The 22390-nt window shown below is 34.9% G+C and overlaps 2 protein-coding genes across 10 annotated transcripts in view; one reads left to right on the top strand and one right to left on the bottom strand.

Moving 5' to 3' along the window:
* The window catches only part of LOC145937553 (RNA binding protein fox-1 homolog 2), a 263968-nt gene extending 244286 nt beyond the window's left edge, over window positions 1–19682 (top strand). For 5 of the 9 annotated variants that reach the window (XM_083040661.1, XM_083040665.1, XM_083040664.1 and 2 more), the window contains 5 exons: window positions 1848–1911; window positions 2780–2806; window positions 11138–11304; window positions 12826–12889; window positions 13625–19682. In XM_083040661.1, coding sequence (XP_082896787.1) covers window positions 1848–1911; window positions 2780–2806; window positions 11138–11304; window positions 12826–12889; window positions 13625–13669 — 367 coding nt within the window. In that variant the 3' untranslated portion in view covers window positions 13670–19682. Of the gene's footprint in view, window positions 1–1847; window positions 1912–2779; window positions 2807–3814; window positions 3836–11137; window positions 11305–12825; window positions 12890–13624 lie in introns of all 9 variants that reach the window. The other 4 variants (XM_083040660.1, XM_083040658.1, XM_083040663.1 and 1 more) reach the window with 2 other exon arrangements.
* The window catches only part of LOC145937572 (uncharacterized), a 184819-nt gene that overhangs the window by 140607 nt on the left and 21822 nt on the right, over window positions 1–22390 (bottom strand). The gene's annotated exons all lie outside the window — the stretch shown is intronic.

Raw genomic sequence — 22390 nt, 5'->3', positions numbered from 1 at the left:
GGAATTGGACGTGGCATTGGCAGGAATGAAAAATTTGAATATGGACGAAAATCAATCTTTGAAGCCTGTTACACGTTCCAGCCGCGAATCGGATTTGTCAAATCCAATATCTGCATACGTGTGTACGTTATGCATTTTAATTTAACGCCCGTGTCGTTTAATTTGTAACTGCAAATTATTATCGTGAAACGGAAGAATAATGCAAAAGAAGAAAAAAAAAGTGACATATTTTATCTTTATTCATTTAATTATCATAAATTGCTACTGTACACGAAGGCATTAATGGATTTTCTCATATTCAATATAAAGTGTACTTTGTGTGTAAAATATGGGCATAATTTTAGGAATAAATTAGCGCGATACAGAAAAAAATAAAATAAAAATGAAAAAAGTTTGGAAATAAGTTAAGCGTAAAAAAAACATATCTGTCTTATTTGATTTTATTTCTGTGCCACAAGCATTTTTGTGCTTTTCAATCATTCTCGATATAAAACTCGATATAAACTGCAGCTAGCGTGATCTCAGCTGTTTACCTCGTGTGTTATCTTTACTCGATCTCATATGTATTATATTATTGATTCTTTGGGAACGCTTTTATAGAAAAATCCGTTCTCTCTTCAATCCGTTTTCTTAACAAAAGCAGTACGTGTCGAAAATTTTCAGCACAATTCTGTAAAGGTTTCTGAATTTGAAATCATAGTGAAGAATAATTTATACATTGAGTATACGTTTGTGGAATTAATGGACATATTATAAATATTGTATATATGATTGCTTGATGGACTCGACGCTGACTATGCAAGATTTTATACGCGAGATTTTTTCCTGGCAGAGAGACATTTTCAAGAGATGAGAATTTCAAGATAATAAATAATTACAAATTAAAGTATTTTTAACCATTGAACTTTAAACAAAATTGAATAGGGCGATTGTTTGTACGAATTTTTATTTATCATTTTCGATACGTTGAATTCAGGCCAAACTTAAGAAAAAAAAATTGTGCTCACATTTTTTACAAAACACTTCGTATCGCGCGGGCGATAATACTTTGTCTCTCAACTTTTTCCATTCCTGGCAATGTGTAATTAAAATGGAGCGCGAATTCGCATCCCATAAAGTCAACAAGCTTTTTTCTCCCGGTCTTTTAAAACAAGATTATTACTTACCCAAGTTAAATAGACTTTTAACAACGATCTCTTCAACGAGGAGAAGGGTAATAATGGGAGCGAGCTACTCATAAAACTAATTCCATTGCGAATACTTTTGAGCAGATGCAATATAAAGCAATCAACTTTTTCCTCGACATAATTTATGATCTTCGCGCATAAAACAAACTTCGTTCCCGGATAGTCGCGGGGAACAAAGTTTATCGCCACTATCGTCCACCATTATCCTGCGAGACGAGATTATCGTATTCCAGAAATGAATTTCCAATTTTATCGTCGACTGAGCGCAATGTTTAATACGCGATGTCTATTAAACGAGCGTTGTGCATTATTAAATCGAAAAGATTAAAAGTTCTTTGAATCTTTTAACCGAATATCTCTCTATCGCGTAGTAAATATTAAATTTGAAAAAAAAAAAAAAAAAAAAGATATTTTACCCGAAACGTATGTAACGAACGTTTAAACAAAATACGCGTTATTTTTTTAAAGGTAATATATATTTAAAAAACTGAAAAGTGTTGAATTTTTAAATGTAAATAATTGAACACGCACACGCGCGCAACATTAATTATTTCGCACAAAGAGAATCGTGAGATTGAAAATTCGATAATTTTATAGGCGTCCCAGTAGCGGATAAGCCGTTAAGCGTTCGTATACTCATTGATGATTTTTATTTTGCAGTGTTTATTACGACCCCTTCCTCGCGGCGCACGCAGCAACACAGGATCCCAACTACAGGTTGCAGGTGAGACATTTCTCGATTTTTATGTACAATTGTTCTCCGCTTCCGGTACACGCGATCGCAAAGGGCTACCGAAACGCGCGGGTTACGAATGGGTTTTTAATTAAATCGAAGATGGACAATGGAGTTGCTCCGGATGGAAACGCGATAATCAATCAACGCCGCGGTCGCCGTGATAATCAGCTGTTAATCGAAAAACAAATCTTCACGTGCGCGTTTTCATTATGTTACGTTACACGGACGGAACATCGAACGGACATAATTAATCGGACACGCTATTCATTTTCATGGAATCGTACAATGCGAATATAGAATTGCCTTTCGTCGCGATTTTTGATGTGAAACGTTGCTGGATATATTTGATGAATTTTCCACCGTGACAATTTTTCAAAAAAAAAACAGAGAAGCGTTCGTCAGAATTTTACCACCTAAATGTTTAATATCTTTTTTGAAAATGGAATTTTACCGAAATTAAATAAAAAGTCAAACTTTATTATATATTTACTTATATTTAAAAAATTTCTTTTAAAAAATTTTATATTAAAAATGTGTCCTTCATATTTTTATTGTAAAGAGAGGCGGAAATTAACATATGTCAAAGAAAAAACATTAAAAGCATTAAACTATACGATAAAATACTCTTTAAAAATTCATATCTCGCGATTGTAGGTCATGCCAATCATTCTTCGTGCAAAATTGCAAATGTATTTTCCATAGTAAATATTCGCTCGTGCGAAAGATAAAACAAAACGAGAAACGTTTACTCGCGCGTGCACCGGAAGCGGAATACGGCGCAGTATCTGTAAGACGAAACAAATGAACGCAGAGATTTTGACTAAAGTCCGCAACACCTTTTGGTGGACCCGTTTAGCTGGAATGGCCTCAAGCAACAGCTGACGTTAGTTGATACACATTTTGCCACAGGCTTGCACACACACACACACACACGAGAGAGAGAAACCGATAACAATTACCGCCACCATTATCTCGCGTTTTACATTGTGTTTCGACCATTCTTCGCCATTCTCATTGTATCTCATTTTTCGCCTGTCTTTTTTTATTTCTCTCTTTCTCTCCATTTCTACCTTTCGTTTCATTCGCGCAAAAATCCCGACGACATTGATCGGAAAAAAACGTGCACGTTCGTCGCGCTACTAACCGACGAGATGATGATTTCTGTCCCGATAAAGCATCTCTCTGGCATTCGCGCGTGAATTTTACATTCGTCCGTTCAGTTAATGTTTCCTTTGAAACTAATTGTCAGACCATATCGAATCTTGACAACTAGTTACAACGAAATCATTGCTAATTAATAATGAACAGCATCTCAAATTTTTTTCATTTGCCTCTGATCATTGATAGATCATCCTTATTGATGAGAAAGGACGGGATCGATGACAAATACATCACAAATGAAAAAAATTCGATTAAATTCGCGTTTAATGTTGTTCCAATTAAATTTTCAACTTTAGTATTCCAGTTTTGAAATAGAATTCATATTTTCATCTACATGGGAGAATTTTGCTATCAAATTGCGCGGCATCTTGTTGCATCTTGTTGCCTAAATGCATCTCTTCACGCATCGTTCCACCCTCATCTTTTCTGTCCTTGTTTTTTTTTCTCTTTTTAATTTTACTCTACATTTTATATAGCTAACTAAAGAGATAATTATTAATCACACAACGGGGGGGAACATACTTTTGGGGATTAAGAAAAAGTGTCACTGGAAGGTGGATAACGTTAATGCGCGCCAATCATACGGACGGACTTTCGCGTTTGCATCGGGGAACGAAGTTTTAACTCGTTTAACGAGGGCTTAACTCCCTCACGTAAAAAGTCAAGCTCGTGTTTTCGCCGTCCGGAATCCTTCCGGAATTTCTTTTCAGGTTTGCCGTTTGTGTTTCAGGCTAAAGCGTCCGCCCTGGAGGTAGGAATTAAGGGTTCGCCTGTTCGTCTCTCCGTCTGTTTTTATCTATATACATCCCGTTTTTCTTCTTCTTCTTCTGTTTTATTTGGTCTGTTCTCTTTGTTTTTTCCATGTTTCTCCGTTTGTTCGCAAGATTGAAGTGCTCACCAATTTTCGGAGATTATTTAGTTAAATGTGTCCCCCTCGATCCGTTTTTGCTAAAACAAAAACCCTTCCTTCTATTTAAAAAAAAAAAAGTCTCATTGTAATTTTTTCCATCAAGGAAAGATCGTTTATAGGGAAACTGTAGAAAAGTGTTTCAGCTGGCCGTGATGAGGTTTTTCCTCTCCGACCATGTTGCGCTTTTTTTTCGTTGTCTGCGATTGGTATTAGCGTGAGAGAGCATGTAATGTCGCCTTTTTCAATCAGTAGAGCATGCGTCGCACAGACCTAGAATCCGTCATAGGAGGCGAGTGGAGTAAGCGTTGTGATAAATGCACGCAATTTAAGTGTGAAGTTCCGTTTGAAGTTTCTCAATTTCGCGGGAGCTTTGTATTATGCGGGCAGTAAATGGCGTAGGCAGGGGTTTCGTGCGAATAGAAAACTATGTACTATGTAGGTAGATAGTAGACGTACGATAATCTGTTTAATTAAATAATATCGTAGCTGTGAATCTCGAACGAGCTGCTGCAGAAATAATTCTGAACGATTATTTAATCACGAGTTTCTTTTTTTTTCATGGAAACAGATTCGTATATTTTTTTTAAATCTACTTCTAAATTATGAAAAAAATGCTATTTAGATATATAATTTATTTTATAATAATTTATTTTGGAGTATATCGATGTAAATATTGCGGAAGAAGCGATAAACTTTAACGATGCATTTAGAACTTTGATTTCAAAGATTAATATTGATTTTTATTAAATAATATCTCGTTCGACGTGTGTGTGTTACATACAAAGAGAGGAATTGTGTACATAAAAATATGCCTCTAAATCTCAGGCAAATGCTTGGCAAACGATCACGAGCTGGCGGAAATGAAAGTAAAAGTCGTTTTGCAGTTGTAAATCACTGAGCATTGACCATTTGTCAGTCGTATTATACGTACGAATAGCTACTTTACGAGAGCACCGTTGACATATCGGTCTCAAGAATCTTTGAATATCATGATATTATTGCACAAGTGCCTTAATATGAGACGTCAAAATACATTGCTCCAAGAATTTTCATGACACTTGTGAAGAAAATTATTTTGAATATCAAAACGTTACGTCGTAAACATATTTTATGAAAATTCTACAAAAAAGAATGATCCAATCTTACAAAATTGAAGCAGCTAATGTGTCGAGATAATTTAAAATTATTATTATGACAACTTTTCGATTCAGTGATTTTATTCCAATATTTTTTAGCCTTTAGAGAAATCTAGTGGATTTATATACATATATTAAAAAATAAAGGCTTGAATTGAAATTTATTTAATTATTTGGTATCGATTAAAAAAATTGTTTTACATGAAAGTTCTACTATTTTTTAAATTATTATCATTAGCTGTATTATGTAAAATAATTGAAAAAATCTTTATAAACATTAAAATTCAAAATTGTTCTTTGAATGACACACACAAGCGTAAAAACGAATTTAAAGAAGAATCCAGCAAATAAATAATATTCAAGAATAATTAGCGAGGCATTAATTATATAATTTATTTATTTAGTTATATAATTATCGTTATATAACGCGGACGAAAGAAGGAGATTCTTACGTCTAGTGAAAATTCGTGATCGGAAAACGTGAAGAGAAGTCCTTAAACGTGCCGGGTCATATAAATTGTCGAAACATGCTGAGAATCGCGGAGAATTTTCGCGGCTAATTTGGACGGACTCAATCTGTCGAATTTCGACGACCAGCCGGTCTGGTTGCCAGCTACGATGACAGAGAAGCTCCTGATTCGTGCGAGAATTTATGGCTGAATTGCCGACCTCTCTTCCTCGACTTTGTGAGAAGCCGCCGTAAATCAATGTCGGTGAAGGAGCGCTCGTCATTTAGCGACTGACGGGTTTATCCCGGTCGTTTTCTGCGTGCAAAGATATTCGCGGTACTTGGCGAAATTGGCCCGATACAAAAATATATTCCAGCTATTTATATGGATTTTCCGCGCGTTCGCGCAGTACCGAGAAGTTCGAGCTCGGGTCGGAGAAAAGTTGCGGAAAGTTCGCGGTAGGGTTAAAATTCACGGCTTGTTTAACTTTCGCCGGTCTCGTGATAATTAATTCGGTTGCATCGGTCGAATCTGAAGCGTTCCTTTCCCATGTAGACTCGAATGCCGTATCCGCAAAATATCGAAAGTCTTTTCCGTTAACTTTAATTGAGGACTCGTTGGACTCGTTCGTAACTAAGCTGATAGTATATTTAGGTCGCGTGTTTGTGTACTGTAATTGAAAAAGGATGTTCTTGCCTTTTTGTTATCCGTCGAATGTTTTCGTAGATAGAAATTGGAACCTTTATCTCGTGCTTGAACATTAGTGAAAAATATATGAATGATAAAAATCCGAAGCAAAATAAATCAGTCGAAATTTCATACATGTTTTACTATTATTAATTATATTCTTCCGTGTTGTGCTAAAATCGATTAGACGTAATGACAAAATAATTACCTGTATCATGATATATCACTAGACTCGATATTTTTTTCAACATTTTTTCAACATCGAAACGTTCGACAATCTTCTATCAGAATTGAAAGGCTAATCGTTAAACGTTTTATTCGAGCCGCAATATAAACAGGGCTTTTTCGTGTCTGCGGTTTCGCGGTGTACCATTTAACAGGCCGGTTCGGAAACAAACGCGAACGGGAAGGAAGCGAGGGAGGATTCGCAGCGGAGAGAAAAAGTTGTGATGCTGAATCGGACGTAACTGCGGTCTTCTCCAATCGCGAGATAAAAAGCTAATCACTGGTCTCGCACGCGAAGGGGGAATCCGTTTTTTGCCACGATCTCGACATTTCCGGTTGGCTGCTTCCGGAAATTGGATTCTCGCAAGCAGGAATTATTGTTCCCGTTGTTTTCGATGATATCTCGCCGAAAGCGGATCATCGTTGTCTTACTGTCAGTCGCAACTCGGTTGCGACTCTAAAAGGATTGCATAATTCTTGCCGCGGTAGAAGGAATTGTATCATATCGCGGGAGTCACGTCGCGTCGTATCGACAATACTTGGCGGTGTTTTGAAAACTTTCGGCCGAGAAACGAGGTTCCGTCCAAGAAAATCCGCAGTCGCGCAGCGACCTGGCGCCTCTCGTTCCGCTCGCAATACGTCGTCCTGTTTTCTTCCCGATGGCAAAACAACTCGCCTCCCCGCGTTGTCCCGCCGCCGTCTTTTTTTTTTCGCGACAAAACGTCGAATAACAACCCGTTCCTGACCGCCGAAAGTTTCTGGCGCCGAATCGTGTTTTCGTCGCGATACGTGAGCTGGTCAGCCAATTCGCGCGCGGAATTTTGCTGCTTGCAAGTCGTTATTTTTGCTACGATGTTAAATTGGATTTTATTTTTTAGCATTCGATACGCATCCGATAATGTCCGCGCGGTTGTCCTTTTCCGGAAATTATAAAGTAAGGCTTCGTCTAAAAATTTTACGTCGCGTTAATCTATCGCTACAGAAGAGTGTTCCTATCTTCTAAACTTTCTGATCGATTTGCATATCTTCTTAATAAAAATCACATTTTTTGAACATCATTTTTCAATTTTCAATAATCAAACTTTGAATATAATATTTTTCAAACTAAAATTAAAAAACTAGCTCTACTTTTTATATATATTTGTCAATTTGATAACTATTAAATATTCTTTCGTTCAGTGGAAATTATAATTCTGTATTTATCAAAAAGTCTATGGGTGAATGAGCATATTTCAGAATTGTTGAACTTTTTCCACATCCATCGTTCTCTGTTAACTTTCCGATAACAATCCGACTAATTAGTACGAGTAGTGAACAATGCTCGGATTAATGCGTTTAAACGGACATTCGTTCATAATTACGAACGACCAAGTCTATAGACTCCAGAAAATTCTTGGAATACCTTTTTTATATCGTTTGCTCTTATTACGAAATAACGAACTTTACTGATTAGTGCGAACGAGACGATTCTTGCGATGTTATAAAATTTTTTTGCATCGTTCTTTGTTAATTTTAAAATACACGAAAATTAATCCATGTAATAATTTTTTTTAAGTGAAATTTCATCAATATTGCATTCAACAACATCAGATGTTTCAGCTATTATTTTTCTCTGAATCATAAAATTTTTAACAAATTTGCCCCCGCACAACTTTGTAATGTTTAATTATTTTGCATCTTCTTTCAATTAAGAACTAAGTTCTTAACGTAAGATATTTAAAAACTTATTTAACTTTAAGAAAAATTACTTGAAAAGATGAATTCTATTAAACGTTCTGGTTAACATTCGCGATTATTCTGCTACAATTATGTATTCTCGAATAATACATACTTTTACATTTCCATATAAATTTTATTTATGACATGTATTGAAGAAATACGAACTTAACATTGCGCATAATTATGTAGCTTTACAGCAAAAGTTAACGATGAGACCGATAATTGAGCTTAAAATGGGAGGCTTTCAGAGAGCATTCTGAACGACGATGAGCAAACTGCATTTGGGTTTATGTCGTCAAACAGGCGAATGCAAATGTCATGGAAATCGCGAGCGGCTGAGTGCGCGCGGGTATTATGTTGTCGCGAAATGGATACATATACATCGGTATATCAGATTGCACATTCTAGATGCATGCGCGTAGATCTTCCGCCATCATCCCTCGGCGCGCTCGAGAGCCCCATCTTCATCGGGCATAAATCCCCTCGTGCGGGATATCGAGATGCTGCATATAAGGGGGTGATGCTCGAAGCTTCGTCGCGTTAAACACATTTGCGAAGTTCGATATTGAAATACCACAGTTGCTCATAACTATCACATAACTATGGATAGTGCTTTTGTTGAGAAATACTCGAGAGAATTTACTTATTGTCTATGGTACAATAATTATAAAGCATTTACTCGATTTATTAGTTAAGGGATTAATTATTGTTGTATCAGGAATTTTCTTGAAGCGCTCTTCTCTCGAGCGCTTTGCCAATTTCAATAGCTAAATTCTACTTCATTATGGTTCGCTTATTCAAGTTGTGCAAGAGAGATGACTTTGGAAAATTAAAAACATTGTTAGATAGGTTTCAACCTCATCGATAGTTGTACCTGCGTCGAAATTAAGAAAAGTGATCACTCTAATAATCCATCACATCACTCTAATATTTCTCTACATTTCATATATTTGTCGTTACGCTCCGTTTCCCAAATAATTTTTACCTTGCACCGTGGCTATTTTCACAAGTCTTCATGTTGCATGATATTTTTTCACATTTCTTTATTCATTTATTTTATTACTTCATGACTTATTTAATATGGATTATTTAATATATATAATAACCTTAAAAAGGTAAAACGCGCGTTGCCAAAAACGAATAAATTTTCTTACACATCCGGCACACATTAATTTAATGTATATACGAGAGATGGTCTTAAAATTAGTAAGAAACTTTTTAATTTTTTTGTTTATGTTTCTGTATATTTAGAACTTATAATTAGAAATTGGAATGTTCGTATTAAAATTATCGATGATAGTTGTTGCTTGGTATCGTAAACAAATTGGATATCATCCATTTTCGATCCGGATCATGTTTCTTGTAAATAAAATACACCCCTCGGAGCTTGTTTTACAAACTACAACTTCGAGTGTCACGGTTAGTTATATGCTCGTGTTTAAATATCCCTACACTGGCATTTTTAAAACAGCGAGTGAAATACGATGTAAAGGTCACCGACAACTTTTTTTCGTACATTTTTTTGACATTTTTTTTTTACAAACCCGAGAATGTTTCACTCCCCATTACATCTCGCTGTTCTATTGATGTCGTAGTGGATAACGCCGATGCGTTTTACATAGCAATGGGTTGCACATAGAAAACGTTAACAACTCAAACAGTAGTAAATTCCATTTATTTCGAAAGTTGTATATCGAGACTTTCAAAATATATTGAGAATATATTCTATTGAAACATAAACATAACGGAATAATTATAACAAGATTTAATAGAGTTGAATTAACAGTAATGTGATGTTATACAGCAGTATAAAAAATATTTTTTTCAATTTCAAAAAATATTTGACGTTAATGGCAAAGAGAACGATTATGATAGCGATTGTAAACATGAAAATTAAAGCTGATATGATCTAAAGTTTTTTAATAGTCTTGAAAGCTTTTTTACCGCACAGTAAAATTACATATGCTGACATAATCTTTCATTTAATCTTTCTTCCGATACGCTTATACCAGGTGTCCCATTTTAAAGGACCCACTCAAATATCTCATTGTCAGAAACACTGCGTTAAATCGAAAAATGTTTCCTACAAAAGTTGTAGGGTTTCGAGGGGGACATAACATAGTAATATTCATTTGACCTTGGGCGGCGTCTCCAAGGTTAGTGAAGGTTAACCTTAAGTGAAGGTGAGAATGAATTTTGAAGAAAATAAAAAAATGCTTCAGATAAAAGTTGTTCAAATTAATTAGTAGAAAAAGATGTTATAATAAAAAATATGGGTTTCCATTTAAAAAATTTATTCTCACCTTCACTTGACCTTGGAGACGCCGCCCAAGGTCATATGAATATTACTATGTTATGTCCCCCTCGAAACTTTTGTAGGAAACATTTTTTGATTTAACGCAGTGTTTCTGAGATATTTGAGTGGGTTCTTTAAAATGGGACACCCGATATATAAACTGTTTTAATTAACACATTCTCAATTTCTTATATCCGATAAACCAATTGAGGCTGCGATTGAAAAAAAAAAGAAATGCGCATTCATTTAAAATGTTTAATTTGAATTTATACAACACTTGTAAAGTTTAACTGCAGTTTCACTAATAGTAAAAGTGAAATTGTGTGTGCATAATCGCCTCTCTTAATAGTTTCCGTGACAGAAATTTCAAGTGCATTTTTTCCGTTCCTCTCTTTTCTTAACATTATAATTCAATGTCGCATTTTCTCAACATACGTACCTCTTTCCCAATCACTGCCTCAATCGTTATCATCTCCGGAGTCGGACTTTCCCTCGACGTTTTCTGTGTGCAACAACGCGGGCCTCTCTAGGAACGACCGTACTCTAGTATCGTTTCTCGCTCAGATCATTCTCTCTGTCTGTCTTTGAGCTTGCTTGAGCCTTGCATGGCGGGTCATGGTTGTTGTTTCAGGCCGCGGCAGCAGCGGCCGCAGCGTCACCCTTGTTGAAGACACCTCTATCAACGGCACAGCAGGCTACGTACGCAGCTGCAGCGACCTACACGGCGGTGGCTGCGCGCGCATACGGCGCAGCTGCAGCTGCGGCACAACCGGTCGCAGGATATGCCGCAGTCGCGGGGTAAGTGCACCACGTTCTCGCCCGAGAAACACCCTCATATGTGTATACTCTCCTCACCGAGTCCTCTCTCTCTCTTTCTCTATCTCTCTTTCTCTATCTCTCCTTCCCTTCTATTCGACTCGTACAGGATGTCCCAGATTTAGCAATGCCCCAGCTTTTCGTCTATGTATCGTGTGAACTTTAACTTTAGAAATATATATGTTCGCGACTGATTTGTCAAATTGAAAATCTTTTTAAAATAAAAATGTTTAAAATTAAACGGAGAATAATTTTATCAAAAATCGATGAACAAGGGGTTGCTTGATAAATCTAGGACAAACCGTACGTTCTTCGAAGAAATGGAAAGCTCTACAGAGAAAGAAAAATTGTCTCTCTCTTTATCATTCTCAAGAAAGGGAGCTTTCGCGAATACTTTTTGCGAAAACTCACGCGCTTGTCTCATAAGATTCCTAGATCTTCCTTTGAAATGCCTGCTTAATTTATTTCGTATGAATTATTTACGACGCGTTATATAGCGCTTGTTGCATCACTGTAATATATATTTGGCACACTATGCAACGTTCGCGTTGCATTGCTGTAATATTTCTTTGTCACTTTGATACTTCGTATTTTTAAATTGTTATATTATCCTGAGATGAAATTGTTTAGTATGCATTTTAGAGAGAGACATTTATTCTGTGACAAGACGTAAGATATGAAAGCTATTAAATCGATAACATTATTAGAAGAATTATACGATTTTGAATATTTTTATACATAATTTCTCGACCTCACTTTTTTACATCAATTTTATCTAACATTTTCATTATTAACACGAACGGCCATGATTTTCCAGCTATTTGTGGCCAACATGCACCGGGCTCATTTGCATTTGATATGCATACACATATGTATAGATTTAGGGTCATCGGGTTTCGAAGTCATCGGTTCGATCCCATTACGAGAGTGAGGTCGAGATGTATATCATATGTATTGAACATTGCGATGAATTGCCTTTATCTCAATATACTTGATAATATTTATACGCTATCGCTATAACTAATCACTATCTTTTATTCTTTCTAATTATCTTCTTTATCTTTCTCTCAATCCCTTCAAACTAACAAAATATTAATTTTTTAAAAGAGGAGGGTATCAATTATCGCAAAACCTAACACGATCAGTACGTTCCTTGCAGAACTTCCGCACGTCGTGGACGAGCTCTAAGGAGTCGCAGATACGTTCACGAAATCCAAATCCGTCCCAATAGTCCTGCTGAAAGTCCAGATAGAACTACTCTTGAGAAATCTTAAAATTTGCATTTCGTTTTACGTTCGTATCCTGCATTAAATATTAAAATAAAATCAATATACCTATATCGCATTATTATACACATATATATATATAATTTTCATTCCTCATTTATATTTTTCCTAAGAAAAATCGGAAGGTTTTTAATAATAATTAGAAAATCGTCCGATTTTTAGTGGATCGAAAAAAATTCCATTCTATTAATAGCGAACTTTCTTTATGTCCTTTTAGTTACGGGCGTGAATACGCCGATCCTTACCTCGGACACGGCATTGGACCTGTAGCGGGTTATGGGGTAAGAAACAGTTTCGATTACGTACTTTTACGATTTTTCACTTAACGGGAGTAGCGTTAAATGGCCCGCGCGTAGATCTTGCCAGGCCGTATTTCCACCTATTTACGGGAGAGAATAGAGCACTCCTTTATTACGCTATAAATAACGGACGTTGGAAAAGCCCTTCTTGGTCTCGCCGCGTTTCATTCACATATATGAATTATTAATGCCCAGCATCTTCAACTTGCGAAAACTATGTCACGGCGAAAGTTAATGATTCGCGCTCTTCCATTCGCGCGCACATTATCCTTAAATATGATACTATCCGCGTGATATTATCATCGTCGTCGTCTCATGTTTACAATGCGAACGCAAGTTATATATCCGATAAACGGTGAACAAACAAATTGCATAATATGTATGTGAAAGTTTAATCATCGCTGCCAATAAGATCAATGATACGTTGAATAATTTTTTAATTTGCTATTGTGTTAATTCACAAAAATAAAAAGTCTTGTACAATATTAGGCTGTAATACTGTGAGCTTTTAAATTCATAAATTTCAAACTACGTTCGCATTATAAACAATGTTATTATATTTGATATTTTTAATATCTCCATATACAATGAATTTTAATTGTTTAAGATGAACGATTATATTTAACACGAAATGCGCCGCGATAATGGATAATCTGTATTTTTATTCTGTATTACGATGAATTGTATTTTACAAATTTTTAAATTTTATTTTTACAGGCGACAGTGTACAGAAGCGGTTACAATAGGTTCACACCATATTAAGTGGCTCATTGACAACGGAGCGCGAGAGCCTTCCAAGTTATATACCGTGTTATACTCAGCAAAACATGACCAGACATAAGTCGACACAATCATCACCGTCATATTGCCATCATCGAGATCACCTACGAGGCGACGAGCCTGGACCCTCCACACATGCCGACTCATCGATTTTACTCCTCGTCTTCCCCAACTTTACGACGCAAGATCGTAAGGAATGAACGGGGATTATCGTTGACTTTCGAAACCAAAATCGTTCGATCAAAGCGAAACTGCTGTCGATGATACAAAGCGCCGTCTACATTGTCTAAATCTTGAAATTGTATTGTATTTTGAAAACTTACAAGCGACGGCTAAAATAAATAGACGAGAGAAAAATCAATCTGTAAACGCAGAACGGTGGTGTCGAGGCCGGCGCATCGAAATGTCGTGTCGTGTTCGGCGGGAAGTCGCCCCTAATCAATCCCCTGCCAGCAGCCATTCGCACGTGAAAACAATAGAGCCTGCTCGATCTTGTTCCCGTTTAATCAATTGGTATTTCAATAAATTGATATAATACAAAATTAAAAAAATAACACGTATTTATATTGTATTTTCGAATTTTTGCTAAGTATAAAGTTATTTTTGATAATAACATCATGAACATTTTCGCTGCATACATTTGTTTTAACGACAATATTTAGTATCTTAGTGTTTTAATAAATATAAAAAAATTTTCAGAGTTGCTAAATGGAATGTAAAGTGCAAATAGTCACATCTCTTTCTATCTCTGTTTGTTGTTTCTGTAAAATACACTAATAATATGATGTAGTCACACATTGATATCATGTATCGTTTATGCATATTTGCTCATTTACTGAACTAGTTGTAATATAGCTGCGCACATATGTTGTGATTATTTCTATTTATGTCAATGTTGCGATATGGTTTGTATTTATAGTTTAAATTAATGCTAAAGGAAAGGGGCTAAACATTTCGTACAAATATCATATAATGATACGACTTTTATGCACATGATTCATTTAGACGAGATAAACAATAATTTTATGAATAATTCAGTTTTTTCATAGTTTGCATAGATTAAATTATACGTGAATGATATTAATAGATAACAGTTGATGAAATTAAGATGAACAGATGCGCGCAACTACCGAAACAGATAATTATTAATGAAATGAGTGCACAGTGTAATTTTCTACGACATATAAATACGCGCATAAATGGTTGCAGGATAAATTTTTTTTCTGCTAAATGGCAGCGAAACACTGACGACTTCAGTCGACGCGAACCGGCACACGGTGATCCGGAAAAGCGAGATCCTTAGGTAGCTAGTTAAAAAGAAAAAAGAAAAAAAACGACCTCTAGGAAGAAACAAAGGCATTCATGTGACCGGTAGGGTTTCTATGCCAAATATGTGTGTGTGCGCTTTTGCGCGCGTGTGTATGCGTAGAATTGTGAAATAAACTCTGTTCTCAGTAAACTAGGGAATGACAGACAGAGACGAAATAGGACAGAGAGAAGAACCGCTTAGACCTCTGAAACAGTATGCCGAATTTTTAATTGCATAGGGTCTAGTCAAATCAGTTTCATTTATAATATAATTTCACGCAAAGCTTCGACTTTTATTTTCTGAAGTTCGATCAACATATCGACCCTGAATCCTCATTTCGCGCATTCGCTCGCTCCATTTGCGAATACTCAAGTTAAATTAAAGGTATAAAACGCAACTAACTAATTTAACTAAATTTAAAACTATCTTGAATCTGAGCTGTATCGGGTTTTAAACCCTTTAGGAACATCAAATAAAATATGTTTCGTAAAAAAAAGACTGCAAAGATCTCTTTCAAACTAAAATTTAAGACTTTCAGAAACTTAAAAAATCGAATATTCAATTTTATAATATTGTTACTTGTCCAAGAGCAACTTTGCGCAATAATTTCATTGTGTCCTTTCTCGCGCACTGATAACAACCCGAGCAATGAATTATGCATTGGAGCAGCAAATGCACTTGTATTACCAACGCCTATTTTCTTTCGAGAGAAATTCAATTTCGACATGAATTCACCATGTACAATAACCAAATTGAAGTGTGTATTGTACCACTTAGTTATTCCTTAGTTAAACGACTGAATAGACATGACAACTTTTTTTTAAACATTAAGCAGAACCCACGTAACCAAGTAAATACAGAATCTCAACGCCAATGAACAAATGCACATATAATATGTAGATAGAGGTAGGATTCGTAGAATATGCGCTTGACGACGTAATCGAATAAAGGGCTCGTATAAAGACCAAACGAACGATCAAAACGAATATTATGAAGAAACGTTAATTATTATTTTATTAATTTTGTTATCAAATAAAATGAATTTTTATCCACACACACATTTTTATATAAAATTATATATTTTACATATAAAATTAAATTATTATAATATAAAATTAATTAAAAAATTTTTATATATATAAAATTGCTGATATTCATTCATGATTATTTGTTGTTCGCTTGGTTTTTAGACGAGATCAATCCATGAAGATCCGCGATGCTAACATAATAATAAGTCGGACTTCCTTTGTAACCGGTAATAAACAATATTATGCGAACACTCTTTTTAACATAACAGTATACTCAGCATGTCATTTCGGTTTCTCAATGTCGAAGAAATGCGCGCCTGTCTATAAAACGAACTCGTCTTCTCTCGTCACGAAAAATGATTGGGTACAGCTAAATACGTTGAATAATCGAAAACGCCGATGTAAATGGATACTTTGTATTGAATGCTTTTCTCTTTTTTTTTTTTTTTTATTTTTTATTTCTTTTAATTTTGGAAAATGCGATCTATAGTCGACATCGTGCATCTTGATATTGAATCGCATGTTACACATAACATATTGTTTCACATTTGAGTTGTTTATTTTATTAGAAATTATTTGCTGAAATGCGCACATAACTTTTTATAAAATCTTTTTATATATCCATTTTTCGTTCTTTTAGGACTGTTACTTTATTTATAAATGGTTGTCTTTTTACGATTGCTATCAATTTTTTCTATTCAGGCCGGCGTTCTCGATTATCAACTTTTTTTCTCTCGTGACACTCAATATCTGCTTCCTGATTGAGTAGATATGTCGGTACGCTATACAGAAAGTAAAAGATACTCTATTTAGGAGTAACGCGAAAGGGAAAATGGTACGCACACTGAGTCGAATGAGTGATATCTCTGTTAAATTAATAATTAAGCGAAGATTTATCGTATATTATACGTAAGAATAAAATATGTTGCGCTATAATATGTTGCGTACGAAAAGAATGGAGGACGTGAATGAAAACAAATGTGACTGAAAAGTAAAGAGTAAGGAAAGACGAAAAAAAAGGGGGGAAACGAGGACATAAGAAATAGCCAAATATGACAAAGATGTTTTAGAAAGTACGGCATGTAGTTTGGCCGTCGTTACGTTTTAATCTAATCTTCAACTAGAGTTAGGCTAAGCTCGAATACTCGAGGTATGACGACAATTCTTTTTTTTCCCTCGCGAGCGTCGTGTACGTGTACATAGATCAACTAGATTTGTCGAGCACAAAGATCGTGGAGGAAGAGAGATTGTGCCGAGAAACGTGCACTTTTAGGAACTTATTAAGCAAGCAAACAAAAGAAACTACCACACTCACAAGACATACTCATGATTCTCGTAACGTTAAATTAATAAGCGTAGATTATAATTAATTAATTAAATACGTAAAACCGGACATTGTCGAATGAAAACGAAACGTGTGCTTATTTTACGTGAACGATGTAACGGCTGATACTCGATGATGAAAAGAAGAAACCGTCAGTTTCTCATATGCACACATTCTTCCGTTTAAAAGATAGCACAAGGAAACTGTACCGAACTGTCCGGAGACAGATCAAAGAGAATACGTTTTCGAAAAAAAAAAAAAAAAAAAAGAGATTTTTCGCAGTTGTGCATCTTGCGCGAGTAAAAATACGATACGAGCATGGAAAAGATTCTGCGAGATTTATCTCCCTGTGTATATTGTACACTGTAATTACAATTTATACTTATTCGTAATCGATACCTTTATCGGTAGGCTATTACTACTAGTGGCTAGCGTAATAAGTCAAGCTCAAATTAGCGAGACGGAAGAACCGTGCGAGACACTTTCTTTTCGCGGGTTCGTCGCGTCCTGCCCTCATTACAGGTGCACAAGTTTTACTTTCTTCGATTTTCCTCTCTTCTTTATACGCGTTACTGTTACGACAGGCCTATCGTACAAGATGTTCATAGAATCATAGAGATTGATCTTCTGCCCCTTCCTTTTCACGTCTCTCTAGTATTTTCGTTTCTCCTTTTATTATTAGAATGAAAAAATATCTCGTTATGTGTAACTTCTGACGCGATAATAAAATTTTCTTTATCGTTTTCCATCGGAAGAAAAAAAAAAATAAAATTCACGAAGATTATTAAAAAAAATTTTCGACTATCGAAAGCATCGTTGTCTACTAAAGAACGCGACACACATATCTAGATGATAATATAATTTACGAATAAAAAAGTTTAATAGCTTCTGTCGAATTTCTGCACATTTACATATTTTCGTGTTTCACAACACATCTTATTCTGTCATTTCGGTCTCTCTGACTTTCGTTAAGCGTACATCTCGTCTGGATTGAAGAACTCGTTTCCAAGCCATATTTCAGATCCATATTTCAAATCGTAATATCTAAAAAAAAAAGTTCTGTAATATATGAATCGCAAAATGATTTATAGAGATCGGTTCTTCAATCCTGGTGAACTTACAATAGACGCAAACGAAATGCCGAGAAAACCCTCCCCTGTGAATTCATTATCGATAATTGATTTACCCTCGTCAAGATAACGACGAGATTCAGAGCTAGTGGATCTTTCGCGCAATGTAAAATAATTCAATACGCACCGTACGTTATACGTATAATTATTAATTAACGATAAATAAAGGAATTTTTAAATGAATCTAGATGAATACATGACTACGTAATGACACATCTTACAAGCAACATATCCTAGGTATTTGAGCAGGGCGCTGCCGGAGGATCTTTCTGGCGATCGTCGTGCGATCGTCCGGCACGAGAGAGAGAGAGAGAGAGAGAGCATATATATAAATCTCCGCGACTGATGTCCCAAAGCGAAACTGTCTCGAACCGGTCCGCATCATCGGCAGCGTCGTGCCGTTCTTTTCGAATTATTGCAAATGAAAAAAAAAAAAGAAGAAAAATAAATGAGGGATGTTTCATGACATTAGGGCGTTATTATTAATGATATTTCTAGCGACGCGTGTGCGTGTGTAAAGTTCAATGTATCTGTACGTGTGATGTGAAATTATGTGTATGCTTGCGTTGATGTGCGTTGATGTGTGATGAATGTGAGCGAGAAACTCGTACCCTTCTCCACGAATTGGTGAAAATCAAGAGCACGAATTAATTATCGTTAGTAAGGTAGCACAAAGACAAAGTAACAAATGAGGAAAAATGCCCGGTGATATTTGATTCACTGAGAAAAATAAAACAGCTAATCGCCATCTGTTTTTTCGCTTCTGTCGCAAATGTAAAAAAGAAATCCGCAAAGAGAGGGAAACGTCGTTTGGGGATGTCTCTGTATCTCTTTGCGAACTTCCCCTCCCTCCTCCCTCATACACATAAGTGATTTTATGCTACTGAGAGTTCGTTACATGATAGCGAACTCGAATTCAGGAAACAGGAAATGAATGAAATTCAGTAAAAGAATAAAAAGAAAGATATATAAGAAAGAGAGAAAGAGAGAGAGTAAGAATATCTGATCAACTCGATGAACTTTATTTGCGAAATATTGATAGGAATATAAGGTGTGACTTCATGACACCTTTATCATTGTCTGATTTGATGATATTTTGTAAGTCTGGACCAGTTGTTAGGTTCTATTAATCCCATAGCGACTTCTTATGGCGTATTTTCTCTGTATATTGTCAATGTTTATTATTAAATATTTTTCAAATAAATCATCGTGTTCTTTCGTGCGTTGCTTTCATACCTATATACATACCTTACGCACTTAGCGGGAGAAAGAGATTTAATATTAGATAAACAAAACGCAAAAACTCGAATATATTAAATATAAAAATAATATATTAAGTATTAATATATAATATATTAAATATAAAAAATTCAAATAAGCAGTGAGTCAATAAGAACTGAGCGTAAAAGGTAGGTACAATTAAATTGTGTAGAAATTTTCTTTAAGTAATAACGAACGTTTTTTTTTTTTTTTTAATTTTATTTTTAATAATGCAAATGATAAAAAAACAAATTTATTTGTCTTGACCTTCAATTCCATTAGATCGTCATCCGGTTTCGTCTTTGGTAAGTTATCTGTTCCAGCCGTTAAGAAATGAAAAGATTAATTCGATCGAAACAATCGAACATTATTGTGAAAGCTAGAGGCAATATTATAAAATTTATTAGAAAAACAATCACAAATAAAATAAAGAACAAAGTTCAAAAAATGCTCTCGTCATAGTATCAACGACATATATAATACAATAGTAATGATAAATTGTTATATATCACTAGACAAAACATAAATAACTGCCAAAACGACTTTGATAGAGAGAAGATGTAGAGACGCGTGAAACTTTTAAAATTTTCGCTAATCTATATACTTATTACATATATCATATATGTATATGTGATATAAATATTCCATATATCATTTTGTTCGGACTATTTTTTTTTATTTTTTGTATAAACAACATTTCTGATCATAATCTCTTATGTATAATAGAGTTTATTGATACATAACAATTTGTCATTTTGTTGTATTTTTTTGTACATGGTTCATTGACATTATGACGTATGCGTGTTTCGAACTTTGTTCTTGATCTCATTTGTGATCGCTGGTGAGAATTATTTTTGTTTTTTTTTATTTTCTAGTAAATTTTATATTGTCTCTAGCTTTCACAATAATATCCATCATCTCAGATTAATCTTTTCATATCTTAATGGCTGGAGCTGATAGAAGGCTTATCAAAGACGAAAGCGCGGCTGACGATGAGAACTGGAAGGTCAAGACAAAGGAATTTATGTCTTTTTGTCATCTGAATTGCTGAAGATGGTCCAAAGAAAAGACCGAAACGTTCGTTATAATTAAAGAAGATTTGTACATAATTTAATTGCGTCTACTTTTTGCGCTCAACTCTTATTAGTCCACTTTCTATTTGAATTTAATATTATATTCAGAATCTAATTAAAAGCTATCGCTTAACGGTGCGCAAAGTAATTTATCATGTACACGTGCCTCGAATACGCGCAAAATACTTTACATCTTAAACATTCATGTCGGGTGTATCTAACGTAACGCGAGATGAGATAGAGTGGTAACATGTTAAGTTAAAAGTAAGATAAAATAAGCGTCGCAGACAGGATCCTCGCGATTAATACATATGCAATAATTTTTGGGGCAATAGAAATTTATGACACAAGCGACAAGGAACATATGAATAACGAACTAGTCGACACAAGTGAGATGTTCTCTCACAGAAACCGCACGGAATGCTATAAAGATAGTTATGCAAGCAATGCAAAACTGGTTATTCCCTCGAGTAATATATTTTTTGGAGAACACGATAAAGGCGGCCGATAATTCTTATTACATCCGACGAACTTACGGAAAAACGTGATTTATTACGAGCGTTGGAACGGAAAATTATATCTTCGATAATTAATTATTCGATAAACAAATAAAATAGAGTTACCGTGTTTCTTGAAATAGCGCACCAATCGCGCAATAAAATAGCGTTATGACGGATTCTTTCAAACTTATAAAGTGAATTCATCTGTTAAAATTGTATTTTGTTTAATTAATCGTGAATTATTAATTTTGCAAAATAACGAAAATATCATAGTGAAATTTTGATGTCTACATCAATGCGAAGGTACATAACTCATTTCTATAGGTATATATGTAATTATAAATGTTTTATTTTATCAACCCCATATCTCTTTAAATTGATACAAGAATTTTATTATAAAATCTAAAATTGCATAGATTTTTATCGCTTCGTAATATGAAATAGTTGTCTTTCTCTTGGAACGTTGTTCGTTAAAAAAAAAAAAAAAACTGCATATAACATCTATATATTCTCTAAAAGAAAATTAGAATGAAAAGTTCGAGCTTTTTGAGGCTGGGCAATCGTCACAAGAGATGTGAATAAAAGCCTCGCCGACAAATTTAAGCTGTGACTAACGCGATTTGTAGAAGCAGTGGCCATTAATAGGGTGCAGCTATCGACACTTCCCGGCCGATCTTATTGTAGGAAACCTAAACAAGTACTGCCGGATGACTTTCTCAAACGTCCAGCGATTTACGAAGATGCACAATTGTGTGATATTCGTATCCCGTCGGGAAATCAAGGAATGAGATCCGAGAGATAATTTCCACAAATTTAATTTATGATGTTACAGATTAAAGAAAGACCTTTCGATGCTTATTCATTTTCGCAAATGACGCTACAATGAAATTATTTCAGAATCTTTTTTATTTCTTCCATTTTTAACTATTTTACTATTTATATACATTTTCAAATATTTTCTATTTTTTTAAATATATATATATATATATATATATATATATATATATAATGGCATTGACATGCCAGGTGAATCTAAATGCAAGTTTTTGTGCTAAATTCAAATCTTTAGAATCCAAATA

This window comes from Prenolepis imparis, unplaced genomic scaffold (genome assembly GCF_030444845.1).
Source record: "Prenolepis imparis isolate NDT839.2.m4 unplaced genomic scaffold, iyPreImpa1.0 SCAF_6, whole genome shotgun sequence".
Classification (NCBI taxonomy): domain Eukaryota; kingdom Metazoa; phylum Arthropoda; class Insecta; order Hymenoptera; family Formicidae; genus Prenolepis; species Prenolepis imparis.
Note: the sequence above shows the minus strand (reverse complement) of the source record. Positions and strands in the feature narration are given on the sequence as shown.